At 37.1% G+C, this 16579-nt stretch overlaps 1 protein-coding gene across 18 annotated transcripts in view; it reads left to right on the top strand.

Moving 5' to 3' along the window:
- Positions 1–16579, top strand: part of FANCC (FA complementation group C) — a 303173-nt gene that overhangs the window by 199864 nt on the left and 86730 nt on the right. For all 18 annotated transcript variants that reach the window (XM_081522609.1, XM_081522765.1, XM_081522735.1 and 15 more), the window contains 2 exons: positions 14573–14686; positions 15594–15658. In XM_081522609.1, the coding sequence (XP_081378735.1) occupies positions 14573–14686; positions 15594–15658 (179 nt within the window). The remainder of the gene's footprint in view (positions 1–14572; positions 14687–15593; positions 15659–16579) is intronic.

Below are 16579 nucleotides of genomic sequence, written 5' to 3'. Positions count from 1 at the left end.
TTCACAAAGGTTTTACAGGGCATGTACCACAATACCGTAGAAAAGGGGAGGGGGCAGGGAGTTGAGGATGTGATTATTTAAACTTGGCAAAGTATCAAACACGTGACCTGCTTATAGTACGTATATTTAGTAAAGTATACACTTCCAGGTCTATCTACTTAGAGTCTTTCTACATTACATGATTATTGATATGTTTTAATGCCATTGTTTGAATCATTCAGATTGTTATGAACTAAAGTTCAGCCTTATTTTGTGAAGCCTTTTGATTTTGGTTTTTGGAAAGTCAACTCTATCCTCTCTCCTCTACCCCCCGGAACTAATGAGTGAGCTCGCAAGAGGTTCTGTAAGCAAAAGTAAAAAGTGCAGACTTTGTTATGATTGGTGCTATGTTTAGAAATTCTGTGAATTGTGTCGTGTCAGCATCCTGTTCATGGAGTAGGCTATGTAAACAGTGGGTGTTGGGTAGTTCATTGAATGAGCAGCTTTCCTTCACGCTTTACAAACTTAACCACTGTGATTCTCCAGATTTCTGAGTGTTTATTTCATAGTTAAAAAAAAAAAAAAAAGACTCTAAAAACACCTGGCCAGTTAAGTTTTTATTGTAGATCACTTCATTTAAACTGCAGTATGCTTTAGTCACTGAGCCATATCCAGCTCTTTGCGACCCCATAGACTATAGCTCACCAGGCTCCTCTGTCCGTGGGGTTTTTCAGGCAAGAATACTGGAATGGGTTGTCATTTCCTTCTTCAATTGACATATAAATTTTAAAATGAAAAAAAGAAAAACATTGAAAACAGAATTTTGAAGGAAAAGGTGCAGAAATCTGTCTGCAGTAATTTGTTTTGGCTATGGTTGTAAAAGTACAACAGGAATGGGAATAACTTTGTTCCAATTGATGTTCAAAGGATTCAAATAATAGCATAGCTGAATGCACAGTATGCCATTGTGAAAATATTGCATATACCAAGTTTTAAGTTAAAAGAAATTATTTTTGAATTTGATTTTAAATATCATAACTTTGTATTTGTAATATTATTTTTAAAATTATAGAGGAGTATCATACCATAATTTTGAGTCTCCAGAGTGAAATGAGAAAAAGATTAAGAAAAGAGACAGGGGCCCACAGATCATGCAGGGAAGGATTGTTTTTTGGGAGGTGAGAGGTTCGCTTTATACAATGAGAGAACGGAAACTGCAGGAAGTAGAAATTAGTGGGAAATAATTAATCTTTAGAGAAAACAGGCTCAAACAGTTGTTTAAGACTACATGGTAACACTGGTAACAACAATTTTAGTGATATAAGTGTTACTGATTGTAAAGCCTTAGAAGTACAGACACAAATAATAAGTACAAGGGAAAAAATAATGTTTTTTGCCTTTCACTGGGTAAGAATTTCTGCCTTCCCAGGAACTCAGGACCTTCTTCATGGGACTGAACAGTAGAGTTCTAGGCCTGTGGTTCCTCCTAACTATGTCCTCTGCCCAAAAGCAAAAATAGCATGAGGAAGCGTGGGGGGTTTGGTAGGAGGCAGGGGAAAGAGCCAAGGTGAGTTTTTTATGGAAAGGACTGCATGAAAAATACCACCTTTTACGCATTCAGAAGCCATGGCCACAGTGACGCAATAGCTGCCTTCCTGGGATCCCTGAAAAGTGGACCTTAGGGAGAGAAAGAGGAGCTTGTGTCTCTAATTTGCGGAAATTAAAAATACTTGTTTGTTTTTTTTTTCTCTTTATCTGAAAATTTATTATTATTTAACAATATGCTTTTTGGTTATCTATTTTAAATACAGCAGTGTGTACATGTCAATCCCAAACTCCCATTCTATCCCTCCCCCCATTCTTACCCTCTGGTAACCACAAGTTCATTCTCCTCAAGCTATCTTGCTACACAGGGTAGTCTAAGGCTTGTCTAGACTGCTGTTATAGTAGATTTTTGTGACAGAGGAAGGAATAGCTCCAGCAAAGGTAAGGAGGTGATAGGGTGGCCTGGGCTTCTCTCTGTTCTCTTGATTTTCTCCGCAGTGCACAGGAGACAAGTATACGTAGTGTTCAAATGCCCAGTGTTTGGGCCGTGGTCAGCTGCGCAGGTCACAATGCAGTGTAATGGGTGGAGGTTCTGATGGAAAAGCAGATCCTAGGGGTCTTCAGCCTGAGGTTTTTGATTTGGTGAACTGTCTGCATGGTAGTAAGAAAAAAAGATGATTCAGATCAAGGTATTTACACATCATACCAGGAGAAACACTGAGGGAGGCAACCAGTTTTCACGTATGGCTCTTCCTGGACCTCTTCATACATTTCTTATTTGATTGTGGCAAACCTTGAGATGCTACCCTCACTGTTAGGTAAGTGTATGCCAGAGCAGGCATTTATGATGAGACAGAGAGCAGGAGGCCAACCTTGACTGTAATAGTGAAGAGAGAGAAGATTAAATGTACTCAGAACCCAGGAATAGGTTCTGTTTTTACCCAAATGAGACAAAATATAACAAACAGCAGCCATTGATGATGAAGGATATGCTGTGAGCTGACATACTATGCTAGCTACTTCCCATGTATATGCCTAACAATTTTATAGCAAACCTATAGTATCAATTTTATAATCTACATTTTATAGAAGAAGGAACTGAGCCAGACCTAAACATGGTTAAATTAAAAAACAAATTACCCCAACGTCATGTACCTAGGACTCAAATCAAAGTCTGTTTAACTTGAAAGCACCATGATCTTTTTTCTTTCTTTTTCAATATTTCTTAGCTCATACAAAAAATTCATTAATATAGTCTAATACAACCTACAGACTGGGAGAAAGAAAACATTTACAAATGATGTGACCAACAAGGGATGAGTCTCTGAAATTTACAGTTTATGACTCTGTTATACTCTGGCTCCTTCCCTGCTTTGAAATCATGTTTGAACTTTTAGAGATATGAGAGTGTGGAAGGAGGCAAAATAATCAATGACTAACTACGTATTGAATTTTGCTTCCCAACCATGTAATAGAGAAAAGTGTTTCTCAACACGTTTTCTTCATGTAGTTAGTTCTTCACGTGTGGTTAGTTTTTCTTCAGTAGTAAGTTGTTCACTGAATTAAACTTTGTCCGCTTATACTTAAGTAGATATAGACTTTGTAAAATTGGAAGTCATTTAACAGTCATTTAATTAAAATGAAATTAACTCTTGTAATTGCAGATCTATTAATTTGAACCTGTGATGCTCTAATAAGACTAATAAGCAAGACCATTACCTGTTGGAAACAAGCTGTTACATTCTAGGTTGGAAATTAGACATTGTTTTCTTTGGCATTGTTTAAGTTAATTTATTCAGACTGCCGTTTTGTGTTTGAAGGTAATAATGTGTAAGTCCTAAGCTTAGCCTATTTTAATTTCATAAAAAGTTTAACCATCCATTATTATGCCTTTGCTGAAGAATACGTTATCACAAATATTTGTAATGAAAACAATGAGGGTTTTTTCCTCAAAATAATTTTAAACTAATTTAGTCATGTCTGATTTTTAGAAAGAATGCATTAGAAATAAACCTATACCTTAATTGAAGACTCATTTCTTCTCCATTTTAATTATAGATAATTCTATTATTAGATGTACCAGTTGCATATTGAACAGTCTTTTAATCTGTAATTTATATTATAGAAATAATAAATGCATGGAAGCTTAAAAATGTTTAACAGAATCCTAAAGAAGTTTCCAAGCAATTTTCATCTTGATTTTTTTAGTTTTATCATCAGCAATGGATTCGCATTATATCTCATGTAATGAAAACAATCTTCCTTATTATTTCAGATATTAAGAAGGATTTCAGATTTAGAAGTGTTAGAAGTCAAACTACATCATAGTAATATTTCCTTCGTGAGAAGTCTCAGAATTATGGGTGTTTCATTCTAACAGGTGCAGAATAACTATTGTGATAGTGGTGAAATATTTCATTTGATTTATTCCACTATGTCTCTTAGAACTTGCGTCCAGAAGTAGTTTGAAGAATATGTATCTCTGCCGCTTGTCTATGTGCCCCTGATCAGCAGCTTGCTTAGTGTGTGTGTTTTTAAACTTCGTAGACTGGAATCACGCTCTATGTTTACTTCTGTAATTTTCTTCTTTCTCTTAGTATGTGCTATGCTTGGTTACTTGCTTTTCTATGTAAATTTTAGAAGAGCTTCTGAAGTTCTACCACAAAAATCATATTTAGGGTTGTTGATGGTACTATATTGAGTCTGCAAGACAGAGAATTGACATTTTTATGACACTGAATTTTTCTTGCTACTACCCGAATATCTCTCCATTTATGCCGATCTTTAGTACATGTTTTTTTTTTAGTTTTATAACACTTATCTTTGTTGTTTTGTCATGCAATGCTGTGTACAGAGCATTTCTTGCCATTTTAGTACTTTATAGAGGGCAACTTTTTTGTTTTAGTGAAGTAATATAGTCAGTTGATGCTTACATGTTAGTTTAGTTTCTAGAATGTCTTTGTTGGCGGGGAGAAATGATAATTTAAGATTGTATTATTAAGAAAAGTAGATGATTTTCACTATGCTATCTAATTTAGAAAAATATAGATCACTTACCAGTGATTTATTGGAAATTTTAACATCGCTTATGTAAACAAACAATTTCAGGATAATAATATAAATGTTTTATTAGATGTTTACATAAAATGTCATGGGAACATAAAAAAGGAAGTGACTAATTCAGTGTTTGGACACAGGTATTTTATATGGTGAAAGGACCTGCCAGCTATTCAAAATGGCCCTGTTTCTCTGCTGGCCAAAGTCAAAATACAACAGATGCTTCTGTAAAAACTTGAGAAAAGAGAAGATTAAGGATGTTATCTTGTTCAGTTCAGTCACTCAGTCATGTATGACTCTTTTGTGACCCCATAGACTGCAGCACACCAGGCTTCCCTGTGCATCACTAAATCCTGGAGCTTGCTCAAACTCATGTTCTTTGAGTCGGTGATACCATCCAACCATCTCATCCTCTGTCATCCTCTTCTCCTCCTGCCTTCAATCTTACCCAGCATCAGGGTCTTTTCCACTGAGTCAGTTCTTCACATCAGGTTCACATCAGGTGGCCAAAGTATTGGAGTTTCAGCTTCAACATCAGTTCCTCCAATGAATATTCAGGACTGACTTCCTTTAGGATTGACTGGTTTGATCTCCTTGCAGTCCAAGGTACTCTCAAGAGTCTTCTTGTTATCTTGTACCCTGAAGATTAAATTTTGGAGCCAAAAATAATTGAATAAATTGGATCGAACTAACAAAAGCTTTGTTTTCTTATTTGATTTTGCAGGGGGAAAAGATTTTTTAATGTATAATTTTTATTTAAGTGTATTTGAGGCTGTTCTGTAATTTTCCAGTGCTTCTTGCAGAAAAGATGGTCCTTACTATTCACCGCTTCTCCTATTCCTTCTGGGTGCTGTTAGTACTGTGGCATTCTTATTGGTTGCCACAGGCTGAGTAGCAACAAAGCAGTGTATTTTTTGAAGCAGTTGGATATTATGAAAATATTTAAGGTCCCAAATCAGTAGTCTTATTTTTTGTTTTTTTGACCCATGCCATGCAGTGTGCATGATCCTGGTTCCCTGACCAGGAATTGAACCTGTACTCCCTGCAGTAGAAGCTCAGAGCCCTAACCACTGTACCACCAGGGAAGTCCCAGAGCAGTGCATTATTCAGTGAAATTATATCCACATCAATGTGCCAGATTCCAGTCAGTGTTACCAAATTAAGTAAAATTCTTTGAAGTAGAAGTGCATGGCAATGTCATGTTTTGTTCCAGTAATCTGTGGGTATTTCGTGGACTGAAACTTGGGAAATTGTGAAAAGGATAATTGCTTATTTTGTAGTGTAATGAGTTCACAAAGGAATCCTTTAGTAATTTTATTTTTCACTGAATGTAAATGAGCAGTTCGTTCTATTGAGTCTTAATTTACCTAGGGATTATTGCACACCTAGTATGTGAAATGCCAAGGGCAAGTTAACAGTTGCTCTAAAGAATATAAAGATTAGTTAAGACAGTCCTTTTCACTGTCTTACTAATGAGTAGAATGAGGAAATATAACTACAGTGCAAGGCAGAACTTGGAAGGCATTGTGAGAAAAATACAAATAGGATACCATGGAGATTTCAGGGGAATACTATCTCATACTATTGCAAACTGGAACAAGAATCTTGGGGAATGATAGATTTTGAAAGATAGGTATAATTTTGGCAGCTAGAGATGGGTGAGGGTTGTTGGGTTTCTCAGGAGAAAGAAATGATACGGCAGGAGGAAAAGGCTTGGGTGAGTTTGATGACCAGCAGAGAGCCTGATGTTACCAAATCACAGGGATCAAAGAGAAAGATTGGGAGAAGCAAGTTTGACCAGATATTCTGAGGCCCCATGGGGAGGTTGTGCTTAGGAGTCAGTGAAGTATTAAAGCAGTCAAGGTGACACAAGCATTTCCCGTGTCTTTGCCCACACACCATGACCCCCTTTCCACTGTCGTTTCTAATCCCTCTAGCCATTTTTCTCTGTCTGTCCCAGCCAACATTATACACCGCCTCTTTCTTTGTTTCCTACACCTCCTTCCCCAGCTGTCAGAATCAGCTCAAAAGTCGTCATCTCAGGGAGCACTCTGAAACCCTACAGTTGGAGTTAATCATCACTTCCTCTGTTCCCACAGTGATTGTCTTACCCCCTCATTATAGCACTTACTGCATTCTGTCTTGTATTATGAATATTTCCATCTCTGTCTCCCTTCGTCAGACTGTAGTGGGCTTCCTATCACAATAGACCCAGTAGAGTGACTTGAATATATGTTTGTAAAATGAATGAATGAATAAGGCATCCTTGTTTACACAAGTTTTTATCTTTATTATGTATAAAGAGATAAGGTGTAATAAAGACCAAAGTGGTAGAAATTCTACGAGACTTAAATGATCAGATGAAGAAATTGTTTGGAGAAGTATAAAATATGTGCTCTGTCTCAGTTCAAGAATATTGACCACAATTTGGCTCTGCTAACCCTTTGCCTGAACAAAAACCACAGCCCTTCTTCCACACCCATACCCTGCGCCAAACCACAGCCTCACTGCTCCAACTTTCCTAACCCGCCTGTGAATGTGCTGCCTGTTACAAGATGGAGCAGATACAATGAGGCTAGAACAAGAAAGAACACCTGAAAACAACGGAAATGGATTTTCCCTCTGATTTATTTACTTTTCTCCTTGAAAGTTCACTTTCATGGTTATGAGTATTTTTAAATGGGTTTTCGAACATTAGCAGAGTGCTTCAAACTCCTACATGGATCAAAATTGGACTTAAAATGTTCTATGCACAGTTGTGTTGGTTCCTATACTTCCACCCATGAAGGATTTTAGATCACTAGTCAGGGTGATGTATTTGCACTTTTTCTTTATGCCTTTCAAATTGGCATTTTTTTCCAAAAAAAATATTCAATCTACATGCACATGTTTTTGTTGATAATGATTTATGTATTTAGAAGCCCAGTTCCTATCAGTAAAATAAGCGGTTGGAGTAGAAGATTTCCAAGTTTTTTCAGCATTTTAAAATGAGTCAATTACTGTGTGACTATAGGAATTAATTTTTGTCCAAGGGCCAGTGCCTACAGAATCATATGGTTTTGGCTTTAGAATCCTTACCACTAGGTGGCTGTAAGAAAAATCGTTCTTAGCAATGAGAAGTGCTTATCAATTTTTAAGTTTACTTTAAAAGAGAAATTTGGAGGTCCAAAGTTTCAGGTGTCTTTTTATAAGTTATGGAAACATAGTCAGACCTCAGTATGTTGTTTCTGGGACTTATGCATGTTTCATCCAGAAATAAAACTCTGTTTCCCTTCATAGCAATTTGCATTAGGGAATTATGAGAAAAAAAAAACAGACATAAGTTAATGATAAAAAATATGATATGGTAAGTGTAGAAACTTTGGAAATACAGGTAGTATAAAGAAGAAATTTTAAATCACTCCCTAAAATAATGTTATGATAATAACTGTCATGTTTCTTCCTAGTATTTTTTTGCATATAAAATTAGTACCACGTTGAATATACAGTTTTTACACCTTGCTTGACAAATTAATGTCATGGGGTCTTTTCTATGTCATTAAATATCTTTTTAAAGTGTGATTCATGCTGTTTGATAAACCATGATGAATTTCAACCAGTACAATGCTGTTGGGTACTTTGATTGCTTCTAGTTTTTCATTGTAAAAAGTAATACTGCCATGAACCTGAATTTTTCCTTAGGATATATTCTTGGAATTCAAGGTATTGGGTAGAGGGATATGAATTTTAATGCTTTGGTTACATATCATCAGGTGACTTCCCAGAAAAGCTTTACGAATTTCTGCTCCCAACTGCAATGGAGTGCCCCTCTTACCATATCCTTGCCAACACTGAGTATAGGGTTGTTTTTCTTATTATTAAAAAAAAAAAAAAGCAGAAGGTAGTAGGGGAAACTAATCTTTATAGCAATTGTTTTTTAAAAAATCAGTTTCTAACCGTATCATTTTGGGAATTTAGGCCAGGACAGATCTGCCTATTAAGTTATTTTTGTGTTTCCAAGACCGTGTTACAGTCAGCTTATATAATGCAGTTGTTGTGAATACTGTCTGGGGAACTGTTTATGGCTGTTTTAAACACTGCTTGGTAATTATTTACAGTACCTGATTACACCCTCTGAATCTATTGAATGTCCTAGATTTTTTTTTTTAACTTTCATTGGCTCAGTCACCAGAGTAAACTCATGCAGTTTTGGGGAGCTAGCCTCCATGCACTAGTCCAACGCCCAGCATGTAAGTCCCTCTGGGCAGCTGGGATTAGAGGGGAAAGCCTTTACATAGTTTTCCTTAAGACCTGCAGTCTTAGCTGACCCTTAACTGTTGCTGCCTTGAAACTGGTTTTCTTCTATTGTACATGCACTGTTACTTTCTATCCCAACTGGGTCTGTAGTACTTCATGCTTTAATTTTTAAGAGTCAACCATGTGAATCATGATGGTAGCCACCAGGTGGCCAAAGTATTGGAGCTTCAGCATAAGTCCTTCCAATGAATATTTAGGACTGATTTCCTTTAGGATTGACTGGTTTGATCTCCTTGCAGTCCAAGGGACTCTCAAGAGTCTTCTCCAACACCACAGTTCAAGAGCATCAATTCTTTGGTGCTCAGCCTTCTTTATGGTCCAACTTTCACATCCATACATAGTTTTGACTATATGGACCTTTGTCAGCAAAGTGATGTCTCTGCTTTTTAATATGCTGTCTAGGTTGGGGTCACAGCTTTTCTTCCAAGGAGCAAGCGTCTTTTAATTTCATGGCTGTAGTCACTGTCTGCAGTGATTTTGGAGCCCAAGAAAATAAGGTCTGTCACTGTTTCCATTGTTTCCCTGTCTATTTGCCATGAAGTGATGGGACAGAGTGCCATGACCTTAGGCTTAATTGAAACTTTGCTTAATTGAGTTCTATTAAAAACTGAATTTATGGGATTTTAAGTGAGATGCCATACTTAGAGAACATAGCCTAGTGCTTCATATATGGTAAGCACGCAAAAAAACGTTGTTTGTTATCATTGCTAGAAACCCTCAAGAAGCAACACTTAAGCAGGTAATTGGGCTAGAAGAGCCCTTCTTTCAGAGGGACTAGCACATACCAAAGCCTTAAGGGACCAAAGAGCCTTCAGGTCCCCAAACAAGCGAAGGAGGCAAAATCAGCCCCAAACAGGGGCTGCAAAACCAGTGGGGCAAGGTTTCATCTTTTAGCGGGAGGTTTGAGCTTCACCCTAAGAGTTATTGGGAGTCTTAAGCTGAATGTTGACTTCCCTGGTGACTCAGTCGGTAAAGAATCTACCTGCAATGCTGGAGACTCAAGTTCTATTCCTGGGTTGGGAAGATCCCCTGCAAAGGAAATGGCAATCTGCTCCAGTATTCTTGCCTGGGAAATCGCATGGACAGAGGAGCCTGGGAGGCTATAGTTCACGGTGTCGCAGAGTCGGACCCAACTAAGGGACTAAACTACCACCAAGCTGAATGTTGTTGTTTAGTTCACTAAGTCATGTCTGACTCTTTTGCGACCCCATGGACTGTAACCCTCCAGGTTCCTCTGTCCATGGGATTTTCCAGGCAAGAATACTGGAGTATGTTGTCATTTCCTTCTCCAGGGGATCTTCCAGACCCAGGGATCAAATCCATATCTCCTGCATCTCTCCTGCATTGGCAGGTGGATTCTTTACCACTGAGCCACCAGGGAATCCAATCAGATTTGCATTGTTAAACTAATTTCAGCTGCTTCAAGGAGAACCCATACAGAGAGATTCCTTATAAGGTTTTACCTTAAAGTAGGTAACCAGTCTTGGGCATGTTTCTTTCAATGTGTCTCCGTTTCCTCATCGGTAACACATTCAGTAATAGCACTTACCCCATAGGCTGTGGGGATTAAATGAGTTGCTCTCTATAAATTGTTAGTACAACTCGCAGCATATAAATGCTTTAAATGTTTGCTAAATAGAATGCCACAGTCTGGTAACAGAAAGTTAAGCACTTCCAGGCTGTTCTCCCTCCATCTAGCATCAGACTGATCTCCTCTGTGAGAAACCCAGCCTGCTCCTGATTCTGAGCCTTTTGCAGCCTAGTTTCCTAATAAGGAAAATGAGTTTCCCTCTCCCCCTGCCTGGTCTGGTGTGGGCGCCTCCACATGGGTGCAGCATATGGTTAGCCAAGCCCGGCTGGACTTTTCCTTCACCAGAACACCTACACTGGACTCCCCACAGGGAGTCAGGTCCCACCTGCTGAAGGCACCATGTGTGCCCCTTGCTGTGGTTAACTAAGAATCCACCAGTAAACACCTCCCCTCGAAGAATGGTACATTGACTGTAATTTACCTCCCTTGGCTCTGCCAACCTAACCACAACTGCTTGATCTCACCCAGAATGTATTTAGTGTTTGAAAATAACTGGGAGGTGAATTCTCCTGGGGCTGTTGTCAGCTCCTGTTTGCTTGCTATATTTATAAAGGACAGCTTTGAACTGAAAGGAAAAAAAAAGGCCGATACTTGGCAAGTAGCTTCCATCCAGACTTTTCTTCACTCTAGAAGGAACCTTTTCATTGTCTTACACCTTTTTAAAAAGTTCACTTTACCTCTGTAAATTTCCTGTGTTTCTCCCTCCCCAGTGGTTTCATTTTTTGTGCGTCATATTATGCATGTGGCTAAGTCTTTTTTTTTAATCATTAATATCTTCTACTAAGTAGTAGTATTTCAAAGTTACTTCGTTAGTTTGCTATGAATTCTTCTAATTTGAAAATAATAGGTTGGCTCTCAGGTAGGAACAGCAGAGAGAGAAAGTCGCTCAGTCACGTCCGACTCTTTGTGACCTCATAACCTACACAGTCCATGGAATTCTCCAGGCCAGAATACTGGAGTGGGTAGCCTTTCCCTTCTCCAGGGGATCTTCCCAACCCAGGGATTGGACCCAGGTCTCCGCATTACACCTGGGTTCTTTACCAGCTGAACTCTTTCAGCAGGTTTCAACCTATATTACTTAGTAGTGTTGTCTGGAATTCTTTTTTTCTTCTTCTGAACTTTTTATCTTGTATTGGGGTATAGCCAATTAACAATGCTGTAATAGTTTCAGGTAAACAGCAAAGGGACTCAGCCATACATGTTCATGTATCCATTCTCCCCCAAACTCCCCTCCCATCCAGGCTGCCACGTAACATTGAGCCGAGTTCCCTGTGCTATACAGTAGGTCCTTGTTGGTTGTCCATTTTATCCATACAAAGTAGTATGTACATGTTCATCCCAGACTCCCAAACTATCCCTTTCCCTCGACAACTATAAATTCATTCTCTTAAGTCTGTGAGTCTGTTTCTGTTTTGTAAGTAAGTTCATTTGCAGCAACATGGATGAACCTAGAGAGTGTCATACTGAGTGAAGTAAGTCAGACAGAGGAAGAGAAATATTGTTTGACATCCCTTATATGTAATCTAAAAAGAAATAATACAAATGAACTTACTGCCTGGAGTTCTGTTTTGAGGAAACTGAGGCAAGTCAGAGCTCACAGGGAGAAAGTACCATGATCTACATAAAAGGGTGTGCACCAGACTGGGGTTGAGTTTTCCTCGGGGAGAAACTGTGATGGGGAAAAGAGAGATGGCACAGAGGTCTTCCTTGATGTTTCTAATGCTTTATTAAGTTCCATGGTGGAGGAATTGTTGTATTATTTTGTATCTTTTTGAATATGTAAAATATTTTGTGATAGAATTGACATGATAAGTTAGTGATATGTGCCCTTTTTGTTAACTGGCGAAGCAGAAAGAAGAAAAATATATAAACCCATAATAGCGCCATCCCAGAGACTTAACATTTGGTGATATTTTCTTTTGTTATTTTTTTTATTCCTATGTCTAGATTATTTTTATATTGATGAGCTCATTTCTATATATACAATTTTGCATCTTCCTTTCTTCATTTAATATTATAACCATTTAAAATGCTGTCATAAGTTCTTTATAAGCGTTTAATGGCTTGCAATGAGCCACACTGATCCTCACATTAATCTGAGGGTATCACAGATTAATAATTCCCTCCTGTTAGACATTTTTTTTGCTATAAGAAATAACACTGTAATAAACATCTTTGCACATAATCCACATTGTCATATTTGGATTTATTTCCTTAAATGTATGCCAGATACATTAAAAGTCCTGAATGCTTTTAAAACCTTTAGTGTACATTCTCAGGTTGTTTTCTATAAAGTAACCAACCTATAAGGTGTCTAAATGTTACCACTTATAACATGTCTACATGTTACAAATGTCTAGGCAAACATAGCCCTGTCAGTCCAAGCTTAGGGGTGGGTTATGGGCTGTGTTATACTCGCTCACACTCTGTGGGTGCCTTTGTCTGATGCACAGTAGCACTGATGTGTGATTCCATTTGTATTTTTCCAATAGCTCACACAGAACACCTGTTTCAGAGAACCCAGATTAGCCTTAGGTATTCTTGTCTGTAAAAACTTTAATTCATTTAGTGGAAAATGGTTTGATGATGTATAAATTTGCCCTTTTTGATTATGAGGCTAAACATTTATCCATGTGTTTCTTGGGCATTAGTGGTTTGTCTTAGGAATTATCTGTTCTTATGTCTTTTTTATGCTCTTAATATTTTTCATATGGTATTTTGTAATGTCCGTCTAGTCAAGGCTATGGTTTTTCCAGTAGTCATGTATGGATGTGAGAGTCAGACTATAAAGAAAGCTGAGCGCCGAAGAATTGATGGTTTTGAACTGTGGTGTTGGAGAAGACTCTTGGGAGTCCCTTGGACTGCAAGGAGATCCAACCAGTCCATCCTAAAGGAGATCAGTCCTGGGTGTTCATTAGAAGGACTGATGTTGAAGTTGAAATTCCAATACTTTGGTCACCTGATGTGAAGAGCTGACTCATTTGAAAAGACCCTGATGCTGGGAAAGATTGAAGGCAGGAGGAGAAGGGTACGACAGAGGATGAGATGGTTGGATGGCATCACCAACTCAATGGGCATGTGTTTGGGTAAACTCTGGCAGTTGGTGATGGACAGGGAGGCCTGACGTGCTGCGGTTCATGGGGTCACAAAGAGTTGGACACGACTGAACTGAACTGAACACTAAATTTTATTCTGTATTAGTGTGTGTAGTTGCTTCAGTCATGTCTGACTCTGTAGCCTACTAGGCTCCTCTGTCCATGGGATTCTTCAGGCAAGAATACTGGAGTGGGTTGACATGCTCTCCTCCAGGGAATCTTCCTCACCCAGGGATCGAACTTGTGTCTCTCACGTCTCCTGCATTGGCAGGTGGGTTCTTTACCACTGGTGCCACCTGAGAAGTCCAAATTTGATTACATATGCAGTATTATTTGTTGTTAATATTCTTAGTTTGTGCATATTCACTGGGGAACACAAAGGGTGGTTTTTTTGAGGGGGAGCTGTTTTGTTTTAATTTAGAACGATTGTTAATTTGCTCCCTTGACTTTGAGTTTATAAAGTTCTTCCCCATTCAGACATGTGAAAAGTACTTGTATTTTCTTCTTGCTTATTATTTTATTTCAGTTTTACATTGATCTCTTTAATTTATAGTAAATGCAAGTATATTTTCATAAGTAACATAAGGTGAGAATAAAATTTTTTTCAAGTAGTTTTCCTAGTACCATTTATTGCATAATCTTTCCTTTCCTTAGTGATTTGTGATATGTTCCTTGTCACGTATTAAGTAATCATCTCTACTCTGATAATAGTGTTTTACTGAGTTTAAAAACAGTAAAGATCACATTTTTAGTGTAGTTAAAGCCTTGTTTGTTAGTTATACATATTTCACTATTAATGTTTTTTTAATTTACTTAATGTGATAATTTTATCACTAATTTATTTCCTCTTTATATCTGAATCAAAGTGAACTGGGTATTTGGAAAAATTAAGATTATTCATTTCATTGAGACCACCCCATTCACAAATGACCCAGCTTCTTGGCATTATATATAATAGGCACTTATTTCACTTTTAAGACCTTTTTCTCTTTCTGTTTATGTTTTTTAGAGGTTGTTATCTCATATAGTTTCCACATTCAGATTTGATATAAAAGAAGTTGGTCTTTTTAATCAAGTTCTTGGGTATGCACCCACAGACTACTATCCTGGTTTACTTAAAAATGTGAGTATTTTTAATTTATTAGTATTGAAATTTTCATTGCTTAATATACCCTCTGCAAAGAAGGTAAATGGAAATATTTCACTCCTCCAGGAGAGATGTTTAACTTTTCTGTGTTTATCTCTTCTTACCTTGGGTGGACTTATGGCCATGTAAGGAAAAAATGTGAGATGAGAGATTATGAGAAGAAGAAGGAAACCAGGAGAGGTTATTCTAAATCAACCAACCTCTCTGTCCCTTAACACATCTCATTTATTCTCTCAAAGATTTCTGGGAGAAGAGACTTCCTTAACCAATATAAACACAGTCTTTTACTGTTGGACAAATTTCATATTTAAAAATAACCTGATGGGAATTTTATGTTAAGGCAAAATATTCAATAAATAACAACCTTCTATGTATTTACATCTTAGTATTCAAGCTGTGATTTCTTCTGCCTTAAATTTTAGCCAAATTCAAGGAACAATTGATGGTCTTAGCACAGCTCTTCTAAAAAATGTTTGAGATTTTTAATGTTTGAATACTGTTCTAGTCTTTTGGAAGCTGTATACATGAACAGCATTTTTAAAAATTAATAAGTTAAGAAAGAAAAAAGTAAATTAACTCTAACATGGTTTTATTTTTAATAGGTTTGGTTTTAATTTGGGGGAAATTAATGACTTGTCTAGTATTCATTTGCTTAAATATTTAGGAATACAAAGTAACAGACATTAAACATAAAATCCAAATTATTAGTAAATGTGATTTGGCACTGCTTTCTTTTTATTTTGAAAAAGTAAAGCAAGGAGAGGATTGGTGGGGGGAAGAGAGTGGGGAATCTCAACGGAAATATCACTCACACCAAGAAAAATAGAACTGATGTAATCCTGTTTGCAGCGTGAGTTAACCTGCAACTGATTTTGTTTTACAGATGGTTTTATCATTAGTGTCTGAACTCCGAGAGAATCATCTTAATGGATTTAACAGTCAAAGACGGTAGGTGTTAAACTAAACATCCCCCTTCTCAAGTTTCAAAATGTATCAGTTTGGTTATGAAAGAAAAGTTTTATAATTGTTAGGAAATGCATGTTCATAATTATGGTTATATTCTATGCAGAGAGGTTATTTTCAGGGGGATACGTGGAAAATTGGCAATTTTTACAAATATTCTTTTTTTTAATCACTATTCTCTCAACTCTCAGGTCATTAAGTAGATCAGACAATGTCTCTTGAGTACCAATTGAGTAAAACTGATACCCACATATGCAGTATGCAACACAAAAGAAAGAATGCATGCCTCAGTGTGAGGCTGTATCATTCACACACACAGTTACACAGTCAAAATTATTTACAAGGCAGCAGATATTTGGTGTGCACAAATAACCTATTTTAAGAAACATACCAAAATCTAGACTAAACAAATCAAATAGATTCAGACAAATTAAAATGCAATTAATCACATTACAAAATATTTCTTCACTAAATGGAAGAATTCAAAGTTGTTTTTATTGATGAGCATTTTTATTTTTAACAAATCATTAGGAGAATCTGGGACCAAAGAAATTTGTGATTTTTTTTTTTTATAAAGCTTTTGGCAATTAAAGCTCTGTCTGAAATGGTGTTTGCCCTCAGCCTTTAGGAACCCTTTGTATTTAACCCCTTAAAATAAAATATAAAACTCTTATGTGAAAACACTGGAGAAAATCTTCATGACATTAGATTTGGCAGAGATTTTTTTGAATACTACACCAAAACCATAAGAAACAAAGCAGAAGCAGATAAACTGGATTTCATTACAATTAATACAACACCTGCTGAGTGAGATATATCATTCAATTGGGAATAATATATCTGATAAAGGATTAATGTCCTGTCTATAGAAAAAACTCCTAAAACTCAACAACAAAAACTCAATTC

The sequence above is a fragment of the Giraffa tippelskirchi genome, chromosome 1, assembly GCF_054371585.1.
Source record: "Giraffa tippelskirchi isolate mGirTip1 chromosome 1, T2T-mGirTip1v1.2.pri, whole genome shotgun sequence".
In the NCBI taxonomy this organism is placed as follows: domain Eukaryota; kingdom Metazoa; phylum Chordata; class Mammalia; order Artiodactyla; family Giraffidae; genus Giraffa; species Giraffa tippelskirchi.
The sequence above is the reverse complement of the archived record's forward strand: the minus strand, read 5'-3'. Positions and strand labels throughout refer to the sequence as shown.